This window comes from Ciona intestinalis, chromosome 2, assembly GCF_000224145.3.
Source record: "Ciona intestinalis chromosome 2, KH, whole genome shotgun sequence".
In the NCBI taxonomy this organism is placed as follows: Eukaryota; Metazoa; Chordata; class Ascidiacea; order Phlebobranchia; family Cionidae; genus Ciona; species Ciona intestinalis.
In genome coordinates this window covers 2040209-2057932 of record NC_020167.2, presented here as the reverse complement: position 1 = coordinate 2057932, position 17724 = coordinate 2040209, and the positions used below count along the sequence as shown (strand labels likewise).

Here is a 17724-nt window from a genome sequence, read left to right as displayed (position 1 = left end):
TTAACAGTTTACAACGGTCTTTCCGAGTCGTGAGATATGGTTATACAGCGGTAAAAATATTTTTTGTTAATTTGAAATAAAACATACAGGTAAATAGTAATTCTTAGACTCAAACGGCTTACAATAATCGTACTTAGGTATAATCAACTTTAGCTTAAACTATAAATACAGCACACCGATCAGCATTACAATTGGCACGTCGTTGGAGATTGTAATGGAGAGAAATAGTATTATGAACTCAGTTAAAATTTAAAAGTAATAAACAATAAGACACAAGCAGATGCAGATTATCTATCCAACATAAAACTTTTGCCGAGGAACGGGGAAATGACGCCCATTCATTGTCGCCCACGCAAGCTATTCATCTGCGTGGAACAATACACGAAAGTCGAGTTCCGTTAGTTAGTATACCAAGCATAAGCAACTACCCTGTGTACAGTGAAGTTATGATATGTAGATTCTTGTAGCTAGAAAACAACGATGCGTTACGAGATTTTAGACGAAGCTTACGAGGAACTGCGAAGTTATGCTCAACGGTATATTGGTTCCAATAAGTATAAGCAGTATAAGGTGTTTCTAAGGCTTAATCGTGTAATACTAGGACACGCTCTGGTGGAGTTTTCAATGACGTAACCGTACGTGTTGGTGAAACAGACATTCCTTGCAACAAGTTAGTCTTGGCTTGCTACTCTTCTTATTTCGAACATCAAATTTACACCGACAAAGTAAGTCCATTGAAAGTGACTTCTGTTAATAATACTAAGCAGAAAATATAGTCGTTTTTTTTACCGACAGGACTGTACGGAAATAGTTTTGAAAGGAAACTTATCGGCAGACTTGGTGGCACATCTCATTGAGTATATATATGGTCATGAACTTATACTTACAAAGGAGAATGTTTTAGATATTTTGGAATGCGCAGATTTCTTGCAAATAGAAGGTGAGCAAAACGTACAGGCTCAGTTGTAAGTTTGCACTGTGTTTGATATGTCGTTAACGATTAACTAATATTACGTGCCTGAAGTTTACCAAATCAACAGCGGCAAGAGAAGATTGCTTAGAGTTTATGACGTCTATAGTTGAACACAAGAATTGCTTTCAACTATGTTTGCTCGGTTTGACACACAACAGTAGGATACTTATCGATGCTGTAAACAAGTTTATCTCCGCCGAATTTAAAACCCTTCTTTCAACCAAAGAGTTCTCCTTCTTGTCTCTGTCGGAATTACAATATTATATGGACAGACGCACCCTCCAAAACGTAAGATGTTTTAAAAATGTTTTGTTTTAACAACGTATACAGCTTAGGGTAAGATCAGGTTAATAAATTGAATAGAAAACATCACTAATTAGGTAACAATTTTTGAGCAACTTGTGAGAGACTACAGCCATTAACTATGAAGAGGTATTTAAACATTACCTTTCATATAGGCTATCGCATCCCAAATGAAATCCTGTTTTCGCATGTCTATACTATGGCTGGGTAAGATGGTGCGTATTTTTCCTATCCTTGCGACCCTAAAAGAACATTGCTGATTGTTAAAAACACGCATATAGGAGATAAAAACTATTAAGTGGTAGATGTAATAACTTTGACTGTACCGTAGTACCCATCTTATCTTACCCTATGCTATAATATTTGGTTAACAGATTACTGAGGAGAGCAGATACAGCGCTGTGTTGGCTTGGGTAAAAGCTAATCGTTTAACTCGAACACGCTACCTTCCTGTTTTGCTTGAAAATCTTGATTTTGGCAGGTTTTCAAACCAGTTTATCCAATCAATAATATGCAGTGAGGTATATATTTTAAACAAAATATATTTGTCACTTTTTATTTTTAAAACTTCTGTATTTTAGAACCTTATACGAAAAAGTAAAAGGTGTCTTAATCTGGTAATAGACGAAGTACAGAAGTGGGAAAGTCGAAAAGAAGGTATACAGACGACAAAAAAGTTCTGAACCACAGCATAAATGTATATTTCTTCGTTAACAGATGTAGATTTTAAATTTATGGTATTGGGAAGCGCGAAATCACCAAACACAATACGATCTTATTCCCTTAATGGTGCAGCTGAAGATACTTATCTGGTGTGTGACGCAAAGGTCAGCAGTGTTGCTTGCATTGAGTGTTATGTATTTGCTACAACGTATAAAATCTTACAGATTGCTGTACCAGACATCCTTTGCTCCGCTTTTGTACAGTACAAGGGTTTATTATATAAGTTAGGTGGCCAGAGTGCTTCGAGTCATATGGAAACATCTACAGTTTTTACAATGTTTACTTGCCACATGAAGGTTTCTGTTGTTCCAGTTAGTATCGATTCAATGTGGTATAGGAAACAGTGCGCAAGTGCCGCCGTACTAGATGGTAATACCAAATTTTAGTTTGCATCATAAGCAATGAACCATACTGCAGAATATGAACTGTCCAATTCTAGCGACTATGCATTTTTTAACTTCTGTCGTTTATGTCAAAACGTCTAAAAGGATTGTTTTGGGCAAAGCACCAAACCGTTACAATTTTAGCAGTTCCAAAAAAGTAATCGTTTAAATTCAAACGCTGAGTTTGTCATTTGTAGATGTGCTTTTATGACCAATTGAGTTATGTTACCGCTTAAAATGTTTAACTTCTTACTTNTAGATATACTTTACGTTGTTGGTGGGTTCAACGCATTATTGCGACATATGAATATTGTTGAGTGTTATGACTTCAATCTCCGTCGCTTCTGGAAGCATTTACCAGCTCTTCATGAAGGACGAAGTGGTCACTGTTTGGTGGCGTTAAATGGTTGGTAATTTAGTAACATTATAATCCTACTAATTTTGTGGGTTTATATGAATAGGGTGTTTGTACTGCATTGGCGGTCGATGCGATGAAAGATACTTAGCTTCTGTGGAAATGTATGATCCCATGTTACGCAAGTGGTTTAAAAAAGAGCCGATGATTCAACCACGCTGCTGGTTTGCTGCATTGGTCAAAGGGAATTCAATCTACTGCTTTGGTACGAATCAACTATATATATAGTAGAGCGGGGTAAGACGGGACGATTTTAGTACATTGTATCCAAATATCCTGATCGTGTTTTAAACAATTAACAACGGTCTATGGTAGTCGTGAGGATACGGTTTTATAATTCTTTGAATGTTCTTTGTTTACTACCAAATGGGACGAGAAACTAGAGTGAAAAGGTGTCCCATCTTCCCCCACCCCACTACACTCAGCTTAAGTTTACTAAAGTAGTGGCATAAGTGTTTAAAATATTTTCCACAGTTGTTAAACTACAAAGTTTACCAACATATACATAAAGAAGTTTAAGTTTATCTTTTGTGTATAACGAAACAACACTAAGAACCCGTAAAAGTAAGTTTTAACGAAAGTAAGTTTTAACGAAAGCAATAAGGATAACTGTTTACGAAAAAAACTACATAGCGTATAGGATTGAGGAAGATGGAACTTTAACTAACACATAATATCCAAATATTCTTAACGTGTTTTACAATTAAAAGCGGGCCATGGGGTCGTGAGGATATAATTTTATAATTCTTTAAATGTTCTTTGTTTACTACTAAATCTAAATAGGACGAGAAAATAGAGTTAAAAAGTGACCCATCTTCCCACCCTATTGTACATTATGACAATCGTAACAGGTGGTAGCAAAGATGGGATATCTGCGAATCGCACGTTAGAGCGTTACGATGCTGATTGGGACATGTGGACACTGTGTCAAAGTATGAAACAACCAAGAGTTGGTCATGCTGCCTGTTGGTTAAACGGAAGTATCGTTGTAACTGGAGGGTAAGTTAGATGGAACACCGTTAGCTTCCAAATCTCATATATTTCCTAATCATGTTTTGAAAATTCGTCTGGAGGTTATATATAATTCCGTAAATACTACCATAATGGTAATGGAAGGGAAATAAAAACATTTTACCTCGCCCTACTGCATAATTTTGCTGGCCTTTTATTTTATAAAGGAGTATATAGTAAGGTGGGGGAGATGGGACACTTAAGCATATTATTTAAATATCCTGATTGTGTTTTAAACAATTATCAACGCTCTATGGGAACCGTGAGAATAAGTTTTAAAATGTTTTAAATTTTTTGTGTTTACTACCAAATAGGATGAGAAAATAGAGTGTAAATATGTCTCATCTTCCTGTACCCTACTTTATAGTTTGGTGGGAGAAGACGAGACACCTTTAGCACATCATATTCAAACATCTTGATCGTATTTTAAAGAATTAACAACGGTCTGTGTAAGTCCCGAGGTTACGGTTTTATAATTCTTTAAATGTTCCTTGTTTACTTTAAAATTAGACCAGAAAATAGATTAAAAAGGTGTCCCTTCTTCCCCTACCCTACTACTTTGATGTATAGCCTTTCTACTAAAATCAAATTAAAAACCTTTCAAATGTTCATAACTATAGCAATAATAAATATTGTTGACACAGGATTGATTGCGACGGATCATTTGTCAAAGAAGTTGAAACGTACAACCCAACCAACGATGTGTGGACTGTTCACGGTACTATTGATTCTAACTTGTTCCTCCACGCAATGTTTCCCAAAGAAGATACTTCTGACGCAGGCGCACATCAGTTGTCAGAGAGTTCGCATTTAGACAATAGGGTTCAGCTTGGGAGACAGTCGTCGCCGCCATCGATGCGGGAGTTTGAGTTTTTGGCAAAGACATCACCTGGTTCAACGTTCCTTAGTGCCAGTGGTGACAAATAAGTCGACCAAAGTTTGTAAAACGAAACTGCGAATAAGAAGGTGAATAAAAGCAATAACCAATAACAGAACTCCATGCTATAATCACCGTCGCCCCCCCCCCCCCACGAGAAGATAATAAAGTTACTTTTATCCAATTTTGTGCTATATTTCTAATTGAACGATTCTCGTTGAATCATTCAGAAATCGTCAACAAATTTCTGAGTAATCGAGCGATGGTTAACATTAATTGACAAATTAAACAGTTAAAATAGTGACAAGAACTTGCCTTATGTGTTTGGTCTTGATTTTCTTCGTGTTTTTTTACTAATAAAATACTTCTCTCTACTAAGTATTGCAAAGTAATAGCAAATGTTGCTGCTATGCTGGTACTCTCAAAGCCATAGAAACACCATAGAAATAGGTGTTTCTACTTTCTACAACTCTGCTTACTCTGCTCGAAAAAATCGAGGTGCTAGCAGGTTTGGGGAACCCCCCGGGAATCTTGAGTTTTGGATCAAAAGGAAGTTTGGTCAAAATTACTTAAATGATTTCTAGATTTATTACGAACAGTCTAACTTAAGTTCGTAATTTATTTACGATTTCGAATGAGATAATAAAAAATAGTTTAAATCCATAATGTACTAGCGTAAATTCAGTTTTCTACGTCAGTGCAAGTGCAATTTAAAACGTGTATCTTAGTTTTAATGTTAACATTTAGTATTTGCTTTCATGCACATTATCTTTGTCACAATGGAGACGTTAACTAAGTTTAGTTTATAAACATCTCCATTACCACTAGATATTTGTACACAAAGAAAAATTACAGTTATGATTCATTAACAATAAACAATAAATACAACTTGTAATGTTAAATCAGCATATTGGTATTTTAAATAAATATAAATACCACATTAAAAGTTTCTGTATTATGTGCATTGAGTATTTATGTCTCATTGGCAGTAATTTATTTTATTACTTTGAGCAGAAAAATTAACTTTTTATCGCAACTATGTGGGTCTGTACACGATGTACTTTACAAAATGAAGATGGAAATAAAAATTGTGAAGTTTGCTTGGGCCCAAGAAACTTTTCATATCCAACGGTTCCAGATGATAATACACCAATGTTAACGTTAAATGAACATCCACAATTATTTCCGTTCATTTCTAAAAGGGATGAATTACCAATTGCAATTTCACCGATGCGCACAGTGTTTAAAAATATGGAAGGCATAAAACCAGCTTCTGACTATAATAATTATATGAAGTATATTATGCCCAAAAATGAAATGGGTGTGTCCAGTAAGAACGAAATAAGCCAATCAGACCCCAGCGTTCCATTGCCACTTGTACAGTACAATGCAAATGAGCCAAATTCACCACCAGGTATTTGGGATAGGACACTTCCTGGGGTTTCAAGCAACGTATGTTTAGAACCTGATGATTCCACTTCACCAACCAAACCTATTGCAATAACTTCTGTGAAAGATTTAGTTCCTTATCAGGTGCGCCCCCCTGTGTTCAGTATGACGCCTGACATATCATGTACAAGCCAGCAGCTATCCGATGAGATAAAGCGAAAAGAAATCCCACAGTTCATGTTCAAAGAGCGGTTACGAAACGAGGATAGTAACATTATCAGTTTCTTCCAAAGTAAAGGATCAACTCCGCCAACTTCCTTCAGGTTTCCAGGTGCAGGTCCGGAGAAAGCTGGACCACAAGGAAAATCCGAAACATCAATGGAGGTTGCTTTGTCAGAGCACGAAGCAACTAACACACGAAGTACAACTGATTCGTCTTCAACCGAAAATGTTTTATCCTCAAACCGCATTAATGAGGGACTTGAAAACTACAGTGCACAAATTGGTACACATGACAAGCAGTTGGTGGAGTTGGAACAATATCAAATTATTGAAAATAAAAAGGATTGGCATGAACCCAATGAAAACATACGTAATAGCCCCTGTCATACTTTTTTATCGGATCACTTTAACAGTAAGCAAGCTGGGTCGATTATTAATGCTTTAAATTTCCGAATGGTTGATACCGACCAGATGATCGTTCCCAATGAAGAACTATTGGCAATGACGAGTGAAGCAGGTTATGTAAAGCTTGCACACCCAGAATTCATAAGTCCAAAAGTTTTGTTGAAGCAGTTTTCTCAAGGACAAACTGTTAAAACGGCCCAAACAAACACTGAAACTCACAGTCAGTCAAACATGAATGATGGAGGCGAGATGTCCATTGTAACAAACTCAAAGGAAATGGACATGCCATTGGATCTTGTTCATAAACCCTTTCAAAGTATGATCAACACTGCGCACGCACTAACCGCACACACTAGTGAGGAACAAGAAAATCCACATGGATCACCCACTAAGGATAGAGTTAAGCACATCATCACCGATGATCCCACAGATGTCTCAGAACAAAGCGATCAATTAAAGCGACATCTTCAAGACTTAGATCAAAATAACGACTTACTCATTTCAAAAAACCAATCACAGAAATTAAGTCGTTCCATCCACCTGGAAAAATACTTACTTGGTGAACTTGCTGCCTTTGATCGAGACACTCACAAGAAACCTGCAGGTGTGTTGGCGATGTTAGGCTGTGATGATGAAGACAATGATGATGATATCTATAACACTCAAGAAATAATGGCATCCAAAGAAAGTATCGGAGCTACAGCTTTGCCAACTAACCAGGATCTTTCTATGCTGCCACAAAACAATGTGAGACTTGATCCTGTTAATCTCTACACAAAAGACACCATGGGAGATGCTGCCGATCCGGATCAAGACAATGCATTGGAATTTAATGATGACCACTTTGCTGCAGGTCAGTTTGCTTTATCTGTAAACAACTTTGCTGAACAATCCCTGTCATATTGCTAATACAAACTCACAGTCATTTTTTGTTATTAAATTAAAATATGTTTTTGCTGTAATCCTAAGCGAAAGAAAAATAGGTGAATGACTTGCTGCAGTGATCACTGCTCAGATTTCCAACATTAATGTAAGAAACAGTTAAAGTTGTGAATCATTTGATCTTAAACAATTCAGTTTAATTCATGTTTACAACAGTTTCAATGCTTATTTTATGCTAAGGCAGTAGTCATAATGTTATTTTTTCGTTAATCTAATGTTTTATATTTTTATAAAATATTATTACAATTTTTTAAAATTCCTTCTTTGTTGTTTAACTTTTAGAACCCAATCTCCCAGCGTCTTCTACAACAGCATCAAATACAGCAGCAGAAATATCCATCACTGACAGCCAACCTATTACCCAAGCTGACCAGATTTCCTTAACCATTTCCAGCATTAAGACAACTCTGTCATCACTTCAATTTCCTCCTACCAACAAATCTCCTGTCTCTCCTTCCTTGATACCAACAGAAGTAACATCACTAACACAATGTACAAGAAGTATCCAGCCTTCCCCTCTACCTGCTAATATTGTTCACAGCAATAGCTTAGTTCCATCTGAAGACCAGTCCCAAGCTTTACGCTCTGTGTATGAACAGGCCGATTGGTTTTGCCCAAGATGTCACATTGGTAATAGCTATTCTTCAACATATAGGTGTAGATTATGTGGCCGTAGACCGTATTTCCCCGACATTTCTATGGAACAAAACACAATGAGAAATTCACAACAAACCCTTTGTGTACCAAACACTACTATGCCAATAATTGAACAAAGGCAGAGTGTAAGTTCTGCCTCAGCAGCCAGCAGTATCAGCACTGTAAATAGATTAAGCAGTATTTCTTCAACTAGTTCAAGCATGAAGGCCTTTGTGGATGAGTAAGTTCCATTCTTATGTGTTCTTGGTATGGGCCTACTACAGTTGATTTAACAACATATTTAACTTCTACAGATGGATATGTTCTTCCTGCACCTTGAGAAATTCTTCAGATGTCTTTCAATGTGTTGCTTGTGGTACCATGTGTCCAAATGGAATGTTTACTAATGTTACAGACCCCATTTTCAGCTCAATTGGTATAAAAAGCTTCATTTTTTGTTGTATATTTTAGTTTTTTTACCTGTGACAATCTTCATAAACTTCCACAAGACTAGTAGGCTGTTCTGTGTTTAGAAATTTATACAATTTAACTTACTACTAATAATATTAGTAGTATAACAATTGTAAAAATAAAGATGCTTTTTTACCCATCAATATATTAAATCTTAACGTTAAATACCTTATTGTCCCATGTTTTTTTATCTTTTTTTTTTAATAGTTAAAAAAGATTAAACACATTCAATTATGAAAATGTGTGTATATTTCCTTTTTTACCATAACAGTCAAACTAACTTTCATGAATTGTAATAAAAACCATATGTTTGGTCAGGATATATGGTCTGTTGCATAAACACTAGTATGGACTGTATTAATGTCACCCAGTCAAAGCAAATTTAACCGTTTTAACCTTAAAATGTTGAAATGGTCGTATGAATTTAGACTGTAGTATGGTTTAGCTTAGTGTTGTATCAGATTGATTTTTACAACATCTGTTTTATCCAGATTATTTACTTAGACTTAACTTAAGTGAGGTTTGTTAGATTATCCAAGTAATTAACATATTTACTGTTTTTCCTGATTAACAGGAACCAGTGTTGGAACTTCTGTTGTTTCTACTGTTCTAGTAGCAGCCTCTCCCACACAATCTTTTCCAAATGTTGAAACAGCAACAGTCACAGTAAGTAGAAAATGATCACTTATTACTAAGGAGGGCCTACTATTCAGAGCTGCATTATACTTACTAACTTAGTGGAATTACTTTAACAATTGTAATCACCCAGGTCTATATAAGTGAGAACAGTAAGGATTTCTTAGAATTAGGAGTTGTTATGGTAGTAGGAATTAGATTTTTCTAGTGTAATACCTGGGGGAATGTTGTTGCATAGGGCCATGTATTTAATACACCTAAACAACTGTTACAGCATATTTACATGTAACTTATGTTTGAAAATATAGCCCACCATTAGTACACAAAAAAGCAGACCTATACAACTAATTGCTAAGTTTTATGATATTAGTTTTTAACTGTTTCCGATTTTATGCAGATTTTTGGAATGTTGAAACTCAAATATTCAAAAATTAAAAATACTCATACATTTAGCAACTTTATTCCCAGAATAAGTGTCCAATTGTGTTTAATGTTGTTTAGAATAGCTTAGTGCCGCAGATGAGTATTTCTCCACCATCATCTGTTGAGAGTCTTCAACCAGAGTCAATGAGCATGGATCAGATGAGGGAGATTGCTGAGAGGAAAGTGATGACGATCGTGGAAAACATCATAAAATTTTGCCGAGATGTAAGTGTTTTATTAATGCTAAATAAACATAAATATGATTAAAAAATAAGGTTTACTTTTAAAATGGCTATCATACTGTCGCTCACAGAAGTATGGTTCTGTTAGCAATTTTGCTCTTTAAAACTTCTTACACATAACAAAAATCATGCTTTAACGTTAATTTTTTTTCTAGCAAAATATGCCATTTGTGGACGACCAGTTCCCACCAACTGAAAATGCTCTTTACTTTCCTTCCTCATCCTCAAGACCAAACAAATGTCAGTGGTTACGACCCCAGCAGGTATGAGACACTTTGTATTTTATTTGTAAGATAGATGCCGTTGGACACATAAAGTTCCATATTTCCTAATTGTTTATTTGGAATCAGGAGTATAAAGTTATAGTTCTGTAAATATTATTTGTTTACTACCAAATAGGATGATGGAAGAGAAAGAAAACATGGAACAGCTCACCTAAGCCCACCATACTGTATACATTAGTTGTAGCTCTTTTTGTACGCTACGAAGACAAATCTAAATCGTCTTGATTCATGTTACCCGACTGAAAAATGCAACATTTTAAAAACCTCCATTTTTATTCGCTTTTTTGTGGCATTTCATTGTTGATATTTTACAGATCACATTTTCATCAAATGATACAGATTGGAGAAACAGAGAATGGAGTGTTTTCTCTAATCCTTCTCCAACCGACATCAAACAAGGTGTTTTGGGAAATTGTTGGTAAGTTCAGTATTTTTACTTACTCTTAGTTTTACTATATAGTTTTATGTGGTACTGCAATCGCTCATTTTATTTGGGGGGGATTTTAGACTTGTTGTAATGTTTTTTTAATGTGTCTTTTGGTGACCCAAATGTTAGACACAAATTAAAAACAGTTAGCAAATCTTTATTGTTATTGTATAAGATCAGTCAAACATAAAAGAACAGTTTGTAAACATTATCGTAGGCAATTTACTAAATCTACAACGCACTCTTGGGTATTTTCCATTAATGGTTCTGTTTTACTCTTTTTAAGTTTAATTTTTTTAAGCAATCTTAGAAATTTTCATAAAACTGGTAAAAACTTCAACAACAATTTCGCAGGTTCCTTAGTGCACTGGCTGTTTTAGCTGAGAGACCTGACCTTTTAAAGAGGGTGATGGTGACAAAGAATTACAACAAGGAGGGAGTTTATGTGGTTCGACTTTGCAAAGCAGGAGTTTGGCAAACTGTATTTGTGGATGATCTCCTGCCATGTGACGAAAAAAGAAGACTTATTTATTCTCATGTAAGATTATTGGTTTTTTAGAATATTTTATATTTGAGTTCAATGCAGTAATTTTTTTTCTTAAAAAGTTTTCCTAATTATTTAATTTATGTTGTAAACGGTAGTGTATCATTTAAGCATATTTATTGTTGGTATGGTTTCCACTGCACATGTTTCTATATTAGGTTGGCTATGGTGAATCAAATGCCGGTATGTTTTAACTCAATGTGTGGTTTCTGTTTTGGGTGGTTGATTTACTGAGAATAACTTAAATCCCAGGTTCCCATGGTGTGCTGAATAATAAAATACTTAACTTTGTTAACTACACATTCTATTCTATTCTAAAATAGAATAACCACATATTATTCTTGATAATTATACTTTTACCACATTTTTTATTTTTCACCTTAAAATAAAGATTGTCATAAACGTTTTTTAATAGAGACGCAATAAAAACATTTGTGAATTGAATTACTTCAGATTTTAAACTGAAGAATCACAAATATCTAGTGATGAATATTTTGGCGATAACAATTAGTAAATTTTATAATTATAAATTGTGTATGATTTAGGCACGAGGGAAACAGTTATGGGTTCCATTGGTTGAGAAGGCTCTAGCAAAGTTACACGGGTGTTATGAAGCATTACAAGCTGGTAGATCAATTGAAGGGCTTGCTACGTTGACAGGATATCCGTGCGAGAGTTTAGCTCTGCAACAGTCATGTATGAAAGTTAATTGAATTTATTGTTTTTTGTACGTGTGGCGTTATTAATTGGACTAGAATATAATGACATGAAACAAGATGTGTATAAATAGGAACAGTACAGTCTACTGTGTCTGTGTGTTGGTGTAGGACCAGTATTAACTGTTTGTATCAACGTTTATTTAGTTTATAATATTTACAATATTATGCATCTGTTTACATTGGGGCAGAAAGAGTTTTTGGGATCAACAGCCTCCCAAAAAAATATAAAATAAGATTAAAAATTAAAAAAATACCACAAGTTTAAACCTCTTTTTTTAAATGGCCACTGTTTGTGTATGGTTTTTGTAATGTGAGTATTTTATTTTAGGTCCTGAAACTGAGGTAGAGGAAGACATGGTGTGGGTGAAATTATTAAGTTCAATGGAGGCAGGCTACCTCATGGGTGCCTCGTGTGGTGGGGGTAACATGGACACCAATGATGAAGAATATAATCAGATTGGTCTTCGTCCACGACACGCTTACAGTGTTCTTCGTGTTACTTCAGAGTTAACCCAGAATGGAACTTATGTTAGGTTAGTATGGTTGTCTTTTTTTCTGTGGACAAAAATTATTTTGCCGTTTTTTAAATTTATCTACACAGAGAGCTATATCTTGTTTTTTAAAAGTATTTTTCAATCTTGGCTATCGAAATTGGAGAAAAACATAAAAGTTAGTATTGTTATAAAGTGATTTTAAAGTTTAGTGGTTGTGGTATTCGTGTCTTGCTATTGTAAAAGGCATATAAATGTCTTTGGTTTATATGGTATGCCGTGTTCAGATGTAAGCTTACTCTAAAAAATGTTCTTTTTTATATGAAAATTAAGTAATCTCTGGGTTCTAAAACATGTTAACATTACTTTTTAAATGGCATACAAAACATAACCATGAATTGTTCTATTCGAGCATAGACCAAACTAATAAAATCAACCAAGAGAATTACCAAAAAACTTGAAAACCCGGGGTTGGATCAATAACTAATATATGAAACCAAGATCAATAACCAATATATGAAATGCATCAAATAAAATGTGACTGCTTGTGTTAAAGCTGCAGTGGTGGATGTACTTTTTTTCTATGCTGTAATTTTCAGATATAATATCAAATTCATCTTCAGACTTGTGCAACTACGCAACCCATGGGGACATTTTTCATGGAAAGGTGATTGGTCAAATGAGTCGGTGCTATGGCAACAAAATCCACAATTAGCCAATCAGCTTTTCCAAAGAAATGCAGACAATGGAACTTTTTGGATGTGTCTTGAAGACATGATGAAGTACTTTCAATGTTTTAATATATATGATGCCTTTTTGACTGATTTGCAAAGTTCTCATTACCCCTATATGTATATATATAACTTTTCTTTATGCACTTGTTTAAACCAATTTTTACCTTTTATTTCCAACCCTTTGATTGTTTGTCACATTCATGGATATGAAAAAAATAATTTTACAAATGTTTATGCACAACCCGCTTTTTTCTTTTTTTTCAGATACTTTGACAGCGTTGACATTTGTAAGATATACGGGAGAAACTGGGTGGAAGTTAGCCTTGGTGGCAAGTTTCCTACGTCTGCTGCTGAACCATTGACAGGATTCACTCTGGAGGTTTTCAAAGAGTGTGAACTCGAGTTCAGTCTCTTCCAACAATTGTCAAGGTGTTTTATCTATCAGTATTTTTATAAATTTTCTGTTAAGATTTTTCACATTACCCATCGGTAATTTTAAGAAAATTTTAATTTGTATTTTCTGCAATACATGTTGGGTTAAATATTTATAGGACCCAAGAGAGTTCAAATCAAAGTCCTGTGGACACATGCATTTGTATATTCCGATCTTCCGTGTTCAACGGGAAAGCCACCATTGGTACCATGGTAGCAAGCAGCAAAAGAAAAGTAAGTTTCACAAAAAAACTTGAATGAATGAATGAATGTAACTAACTTTATCATCGCGTGGTCGGAAAACGACCAGTCGTTATAACACAGGTTTAACACCTCGTGATTATTTTTTGGGGATTTTTTATTTTTTTATGTATGGCTGATAATTTGGATAACCTATTAGTGACCACTGGGTTGGAGCATTTGCCGTTAAGTGTCTTGCCCAAGGACATATTTGCCCACAATGGTAGCAGCGTCAAGCCTTAAACCCATTACCTCTGGATTACAAGCAGGCGCGCTAACCACTTTGCCACGGCGCTGAACTTCTAATCAAGATTTAGTATAAATAGAATCTAATACGTTCTTAAATGCATACCATGATAAACTATCAAAAATATTTATTAAACTTATTTTAATTACAAAATGAAATTAACCAATGTTTTTTTAAGTCGCACAGATTGGCTTAGTTAATTTTCTATTGGATCTTTTCTAATTCCCAGGTGAAGAAACATCAATCCTGTAGCTGTATGCTTGATGTTGGAACCTACTTAGTTATAAACCTTGCTTTTAATCATTGGTTGTCTGGATATGCTGGTGCAGGTGGTAAGATGGTTTTTGTTAGTTATTTTAAATAAAAGCAATTTACATTGTTCTCAAAATTTATTACATATTATTATAATTATATCCTTTTTGCATGATAACTATTATTTATTCAGCAATATTGCTCTAAATTAAGCTAAATTAATGTTGAATGAATGAATGAATGAATGACAGTCGTTATCACACGGGTTTAGCACCTCGTGCCAGCTTACGAGTTACCATGTATGTTACTTTGTGGGTAATTATTTTTTTTGGATTTTTTTATTTTTTTTTATGTATTGCTGATAATTCGTTAAGTGTCTTGCCAAAGGACACATACGCCTACAATGGTAGCAACGTCGAGCATTAAACCCATTACCTCTGGGTTACAGGCAGACGCGCTAACCACTATGCCACGGCGCTGGGTTAATACTCGCATAAACTGTTGACCATGCAAAATAACGCCATTACTATATGAGATTAGTGATTCTAACTTTTGAACATGCAAAAGGGTATTAGACTGCTTACGCTTTTGTAAGCTAGTTTTTTCACCTACATTATTTCAGTGGTTAGTCTTTCTCTCCTTGCTGCTATCAATTGGTCTACTTTAGTTCAGTTTATGAAATCTTAAAATCACTGTTATTTTTTACAAGATATGGGCTTCTTTAAGCAATTACAATGATATGTTTTTAAATTAAGGGTCACCATCAACATCTGGTGTAGCACTTGTATCTCCAAGTTATGTGCTCACCTTACATAGCAGTCATGCTGTAGGAATAACTGCATGCAATAACATTGATGGCCTAATTGCTGATGCTGTCATTCAACTTGCACTTAAAGCTGGGAAAGAAACTGCGGTCGGTTTTTGTTATTTTTATACAAAAACTATAATATTCTCAAATCAAGTCATATAGTTTTGCTTTAACAGTTAAACTAGTAAGTGATGTAGCACAGTGGTTGAAACTGAAAAGTCACGCCTAAACCTGAGTGTTGCATGGTTTTATTATTGATAATGCTACCTATGTTAATATGTGTTTATAAAACTCTACTTATCCAACCTAGTGGTTACTTTACCATTTAAGTTTTCAAATCAGCAGTCATGCATAAAACATAACTGTAAAAAAAACAATCACCCACTTCTATAGAGTGTAACTATACTATATATGAGTGTATGATTACTCTTCATTTTGAGTGTATAATTGCAATATGAATGTAACTTGCTTTATCCTCTCATGGCCGGAACATGACAGTCCTTATAACATGGATGTTCTGTTTCATACACACAAGTCTTTTTTAATACCACATATAAAACTTTGTGGGTGTTTGTTTTTAAGTATGATTGACAGTTTATACATTAGTGACCGCTGGGTTGGAGCAATAGTCGTTAAGCGTCTTACCCAAAGACATTTAAGCCGACAACAGTAGCATTGACGAGCTTTGAAACCATACCTTATGCATCAGAGGAAGGCGCACATGTGCCCGGAGCGGGAAATTTAAATATATCATTAAAATATTTCTCTTAATTAATTTTACCAACAGGTAAGGGACGGCGTTGCATGTTACCAGCTAACTAAGGGTTGGGGTGGCTTGGTTGTGGTGGCCGAGAATCGACACCAGAGTTCTTGTTTTCACATCCGTTGTGAGACAACATGCAACAACCTTGTGTCAAGCAGGGGAAGTTTGTATACAGCAGACAGCGTACCTCCATTGCACAGGTAAGGTATCTATATAACACCTCTAATAATCCAACTTTTTTAGCCTGACATTTTTTAGTGAATTTATGCCTGTGACCTTAAGTCCTCATGTCTTGTAAAGTTTACATTTGTTTACCAACTTTTTTAAAATTTAAATATAAATTCTCAGGCAAGTTATCATGATCCTTTCGCAAGTGGACAGTTATTCTGGCTTTTCCGTCAAACACAAACTGACGCATAGAATGGCAGGGAATGGTGTTGATGATTTAGGTAATTGGGGGCCAAGGTCTGTAAAACATGATCCTCCCCTGACTTTGGACGTCGCAAATTTGCACCAACCTCGTCCATTGTAGCCAATTTCTTCATCTTATTTCATCGACTCGTTTTTTATTGTTCTGTCTTCTTCATGCTTCCTTGATGGATTTTGTCAGTGCCATGCGTTTGAATACAAAATAAATCATATGTAATGTGAGAAAAATATAAATACCTTTAACTGCGTTATGTGCAAAAATGAGGGACCGAGAAAAAAGTCGTTATGTTGTGATTAGGGCATTTGATGCCAACTCACATTTGCATCAGTGGAATGAAGGTACGGAAACAACGTAGACAAAAACAATGGAATCAAGTTTAGTTACAACCTATAACTTGTACTGAGGTAAACTGTTTAGAGCCGTTTATGGCGGGGAATTCCTCGGCTAGGAGGCTTCTATATAATAGTAGGGTGGGGGTAAGATGAGAACCCACCGTTGTGATTGGGCTTCGTTTTTTGCCGTAACTAAACTGGCAAGATCAAAATAAATCAATAATGATTAGTAGGCCATGTCATATTGTATAGTAGGGTGGGGGAGATGGGACACCTTTAGCACATAATATCCATATATTCTGATCGTGTTTTAAACAATTAACAACGGTCTATTAGAGTTGTGAGAATATAGATTTATAAATGTTTGATTGTTCTTTGTTTACTGCTAAATGGGACGAGAAAACAGAGTTAAAAGGTGTACCATCTTCCCCCACCCTACTGTATAATAGACGTCACAGGCGTATAATATTATACGTTCCGCAGGTTATTAATGTACACATGTGTGATGATTGAACTTAAACATTGGCGAACGTCGTATTTGCTACAGCACATTGTTCAGAGAATTTTTAGTAATTGAGCCACTGATTTCTCCAAAGAGCAACCTGTTTTATCCCTTTAAGGGAACTAGTAACTCTCTTTCTTTCTCCGAAACCTCCAGACTGCGTATTCCATCGTAGATTTTACACCAGAATCTAGAATCCGGCGTATTTTGCTGATTAGTCGCTGAGAATGCGCTCGAGATGTCGCAAATTGTTTGTTCTTGAATTTTGACGATCCAAATGAACGAACGAGAAAAGGGCTCTACTACTACGTGGTCAATCGAAACATTTGGTGGAGAATGTACTTGTTTACGTTTACAAAGGTTATATATGCTTATAATCCAGATTTAAATTTATGATATTGCAAACTGTTATAAGTTTCACTTTACATACTAATTAATAATAAACATAAAAAGCATGTTTTCAAAATG

General features: G+C 35.2%; 2 protein-coding genes across 5 annotated transcripts; both read left to right on the top strand.

Moving 5' to 3' along the window:
• The first annotated feature begins 358 nt into the window (after positions 1-358).
• On the top strand, positions 359-5063 carry LOC100185872 (kelch-like protein 12). Of its 4 annotated transcripts, none has more exons than XR_003397547.1 (12): positions 359-536; positions 602-725; positions 796-940; positions 1041-1261; positions 1651-1797; positions 1858-1933; positions 1994-2103; positions 2164-2368; positions 2642-2788; positions 2844-3034; positions 3649-3796; positions 4453-5063. XR_003397547.1 is itself a non-coding variant. In XM_026840524.1 (12 exons), the coding sequence occupies exons 1-12, from the start codon at positions 481-483 to the stop codon at positions 4733-4735; spliced, it is 1662 nt and encodes a 553-aa protein (XP_026696325.1). In that variant the 5' UTR covers positions 359-480; the 3' UTR covers positions 4736-5063. The 4 variants fall into 4 exon arrangements, 3 of the variants coding, with proteins under 3 accessions (XP_026696325.1, XP_009857584.1, XP_026696326.1); XM_026840524.1 differs by having other exon boundaries at positions 1200-1261; positions 2844-3002; XM_009859282.3 differs by having other exon boundaries at positions 2844-3002.
• A 660-nt stretch (positions 5064-5723) lies between these two features.
• Positions 5724-16655, top strand: LOC778758 (calpain-15). The gene is made up of 17 exons (XM_018817792.2): positions 5724-7554; positions 7926-8520; positions 8594-8715; positions 9325-9416; positions 9888-10034; positions 10207-10314; positions 10650-10753; positions 11117-11300; positions 11852-12002; positions 12354-12558; positions 13140-13298; positions 13515-13679; positions 13802-13916; positions 14399-14501; positions 15177-15334; positions 16017-16192; positions 16341-16655. Exons 1-17 carry the CDS (start codon positions 5724-5726, stop codon positions 16522-16524), a joined length of 4599 nt encoding a protein of 1532 aa, XP_018673337.1. The 3' UTR covers positions 16525-16655.
• The last annotated feature ends 1069 nt before the right edge of the window (positions 16656-17724 follow it).

Bases quoted from the DNA above. Each gene is read 5' to 3' on its own strand.
- LOC778758 (XM_018817792.2), top strand. From the start codon at position 5,724: ATGTGGGTCTGTACACGATGTACTTTACAAAATGAAGATGGAAATAAA. The intron at 9,417-9,887 runs GTAAGTAGAAAA...AATGTTGTTTAG, and splicing joins TTGAAACAGCAACAGTCACA to AATAGCTTAGTGCCGCAGAT. The intron at 13,299-13,514 runs GTACTTTCAATG...CTTTTTTTTCAG, and splicing joins TGTCTTGAAGACATGATGAA to ATACTTTGACAGCGTTGACA.
- LOC100185872 (XM_009859282.3), top strand. From the start codon at position 481: ATGCGTTACGAGATTTTAGACGAAGCTTACGAGGAACTGCGAAGTTAT. The intron at 726-795 runs GTAAGTCCATTG...TTTTACCGACAG, and splicing joins ATCAAATTTACACCGACAAA to GACTGTACGGAAATAGTTTT. The intron at 941-1,040 runs GTGAGCAAAACG...CCAAATCAACAG, and splicing joins AGATTTCTTGCAAATAGAAG to CGGCAAGAGAAGATTGCTTA.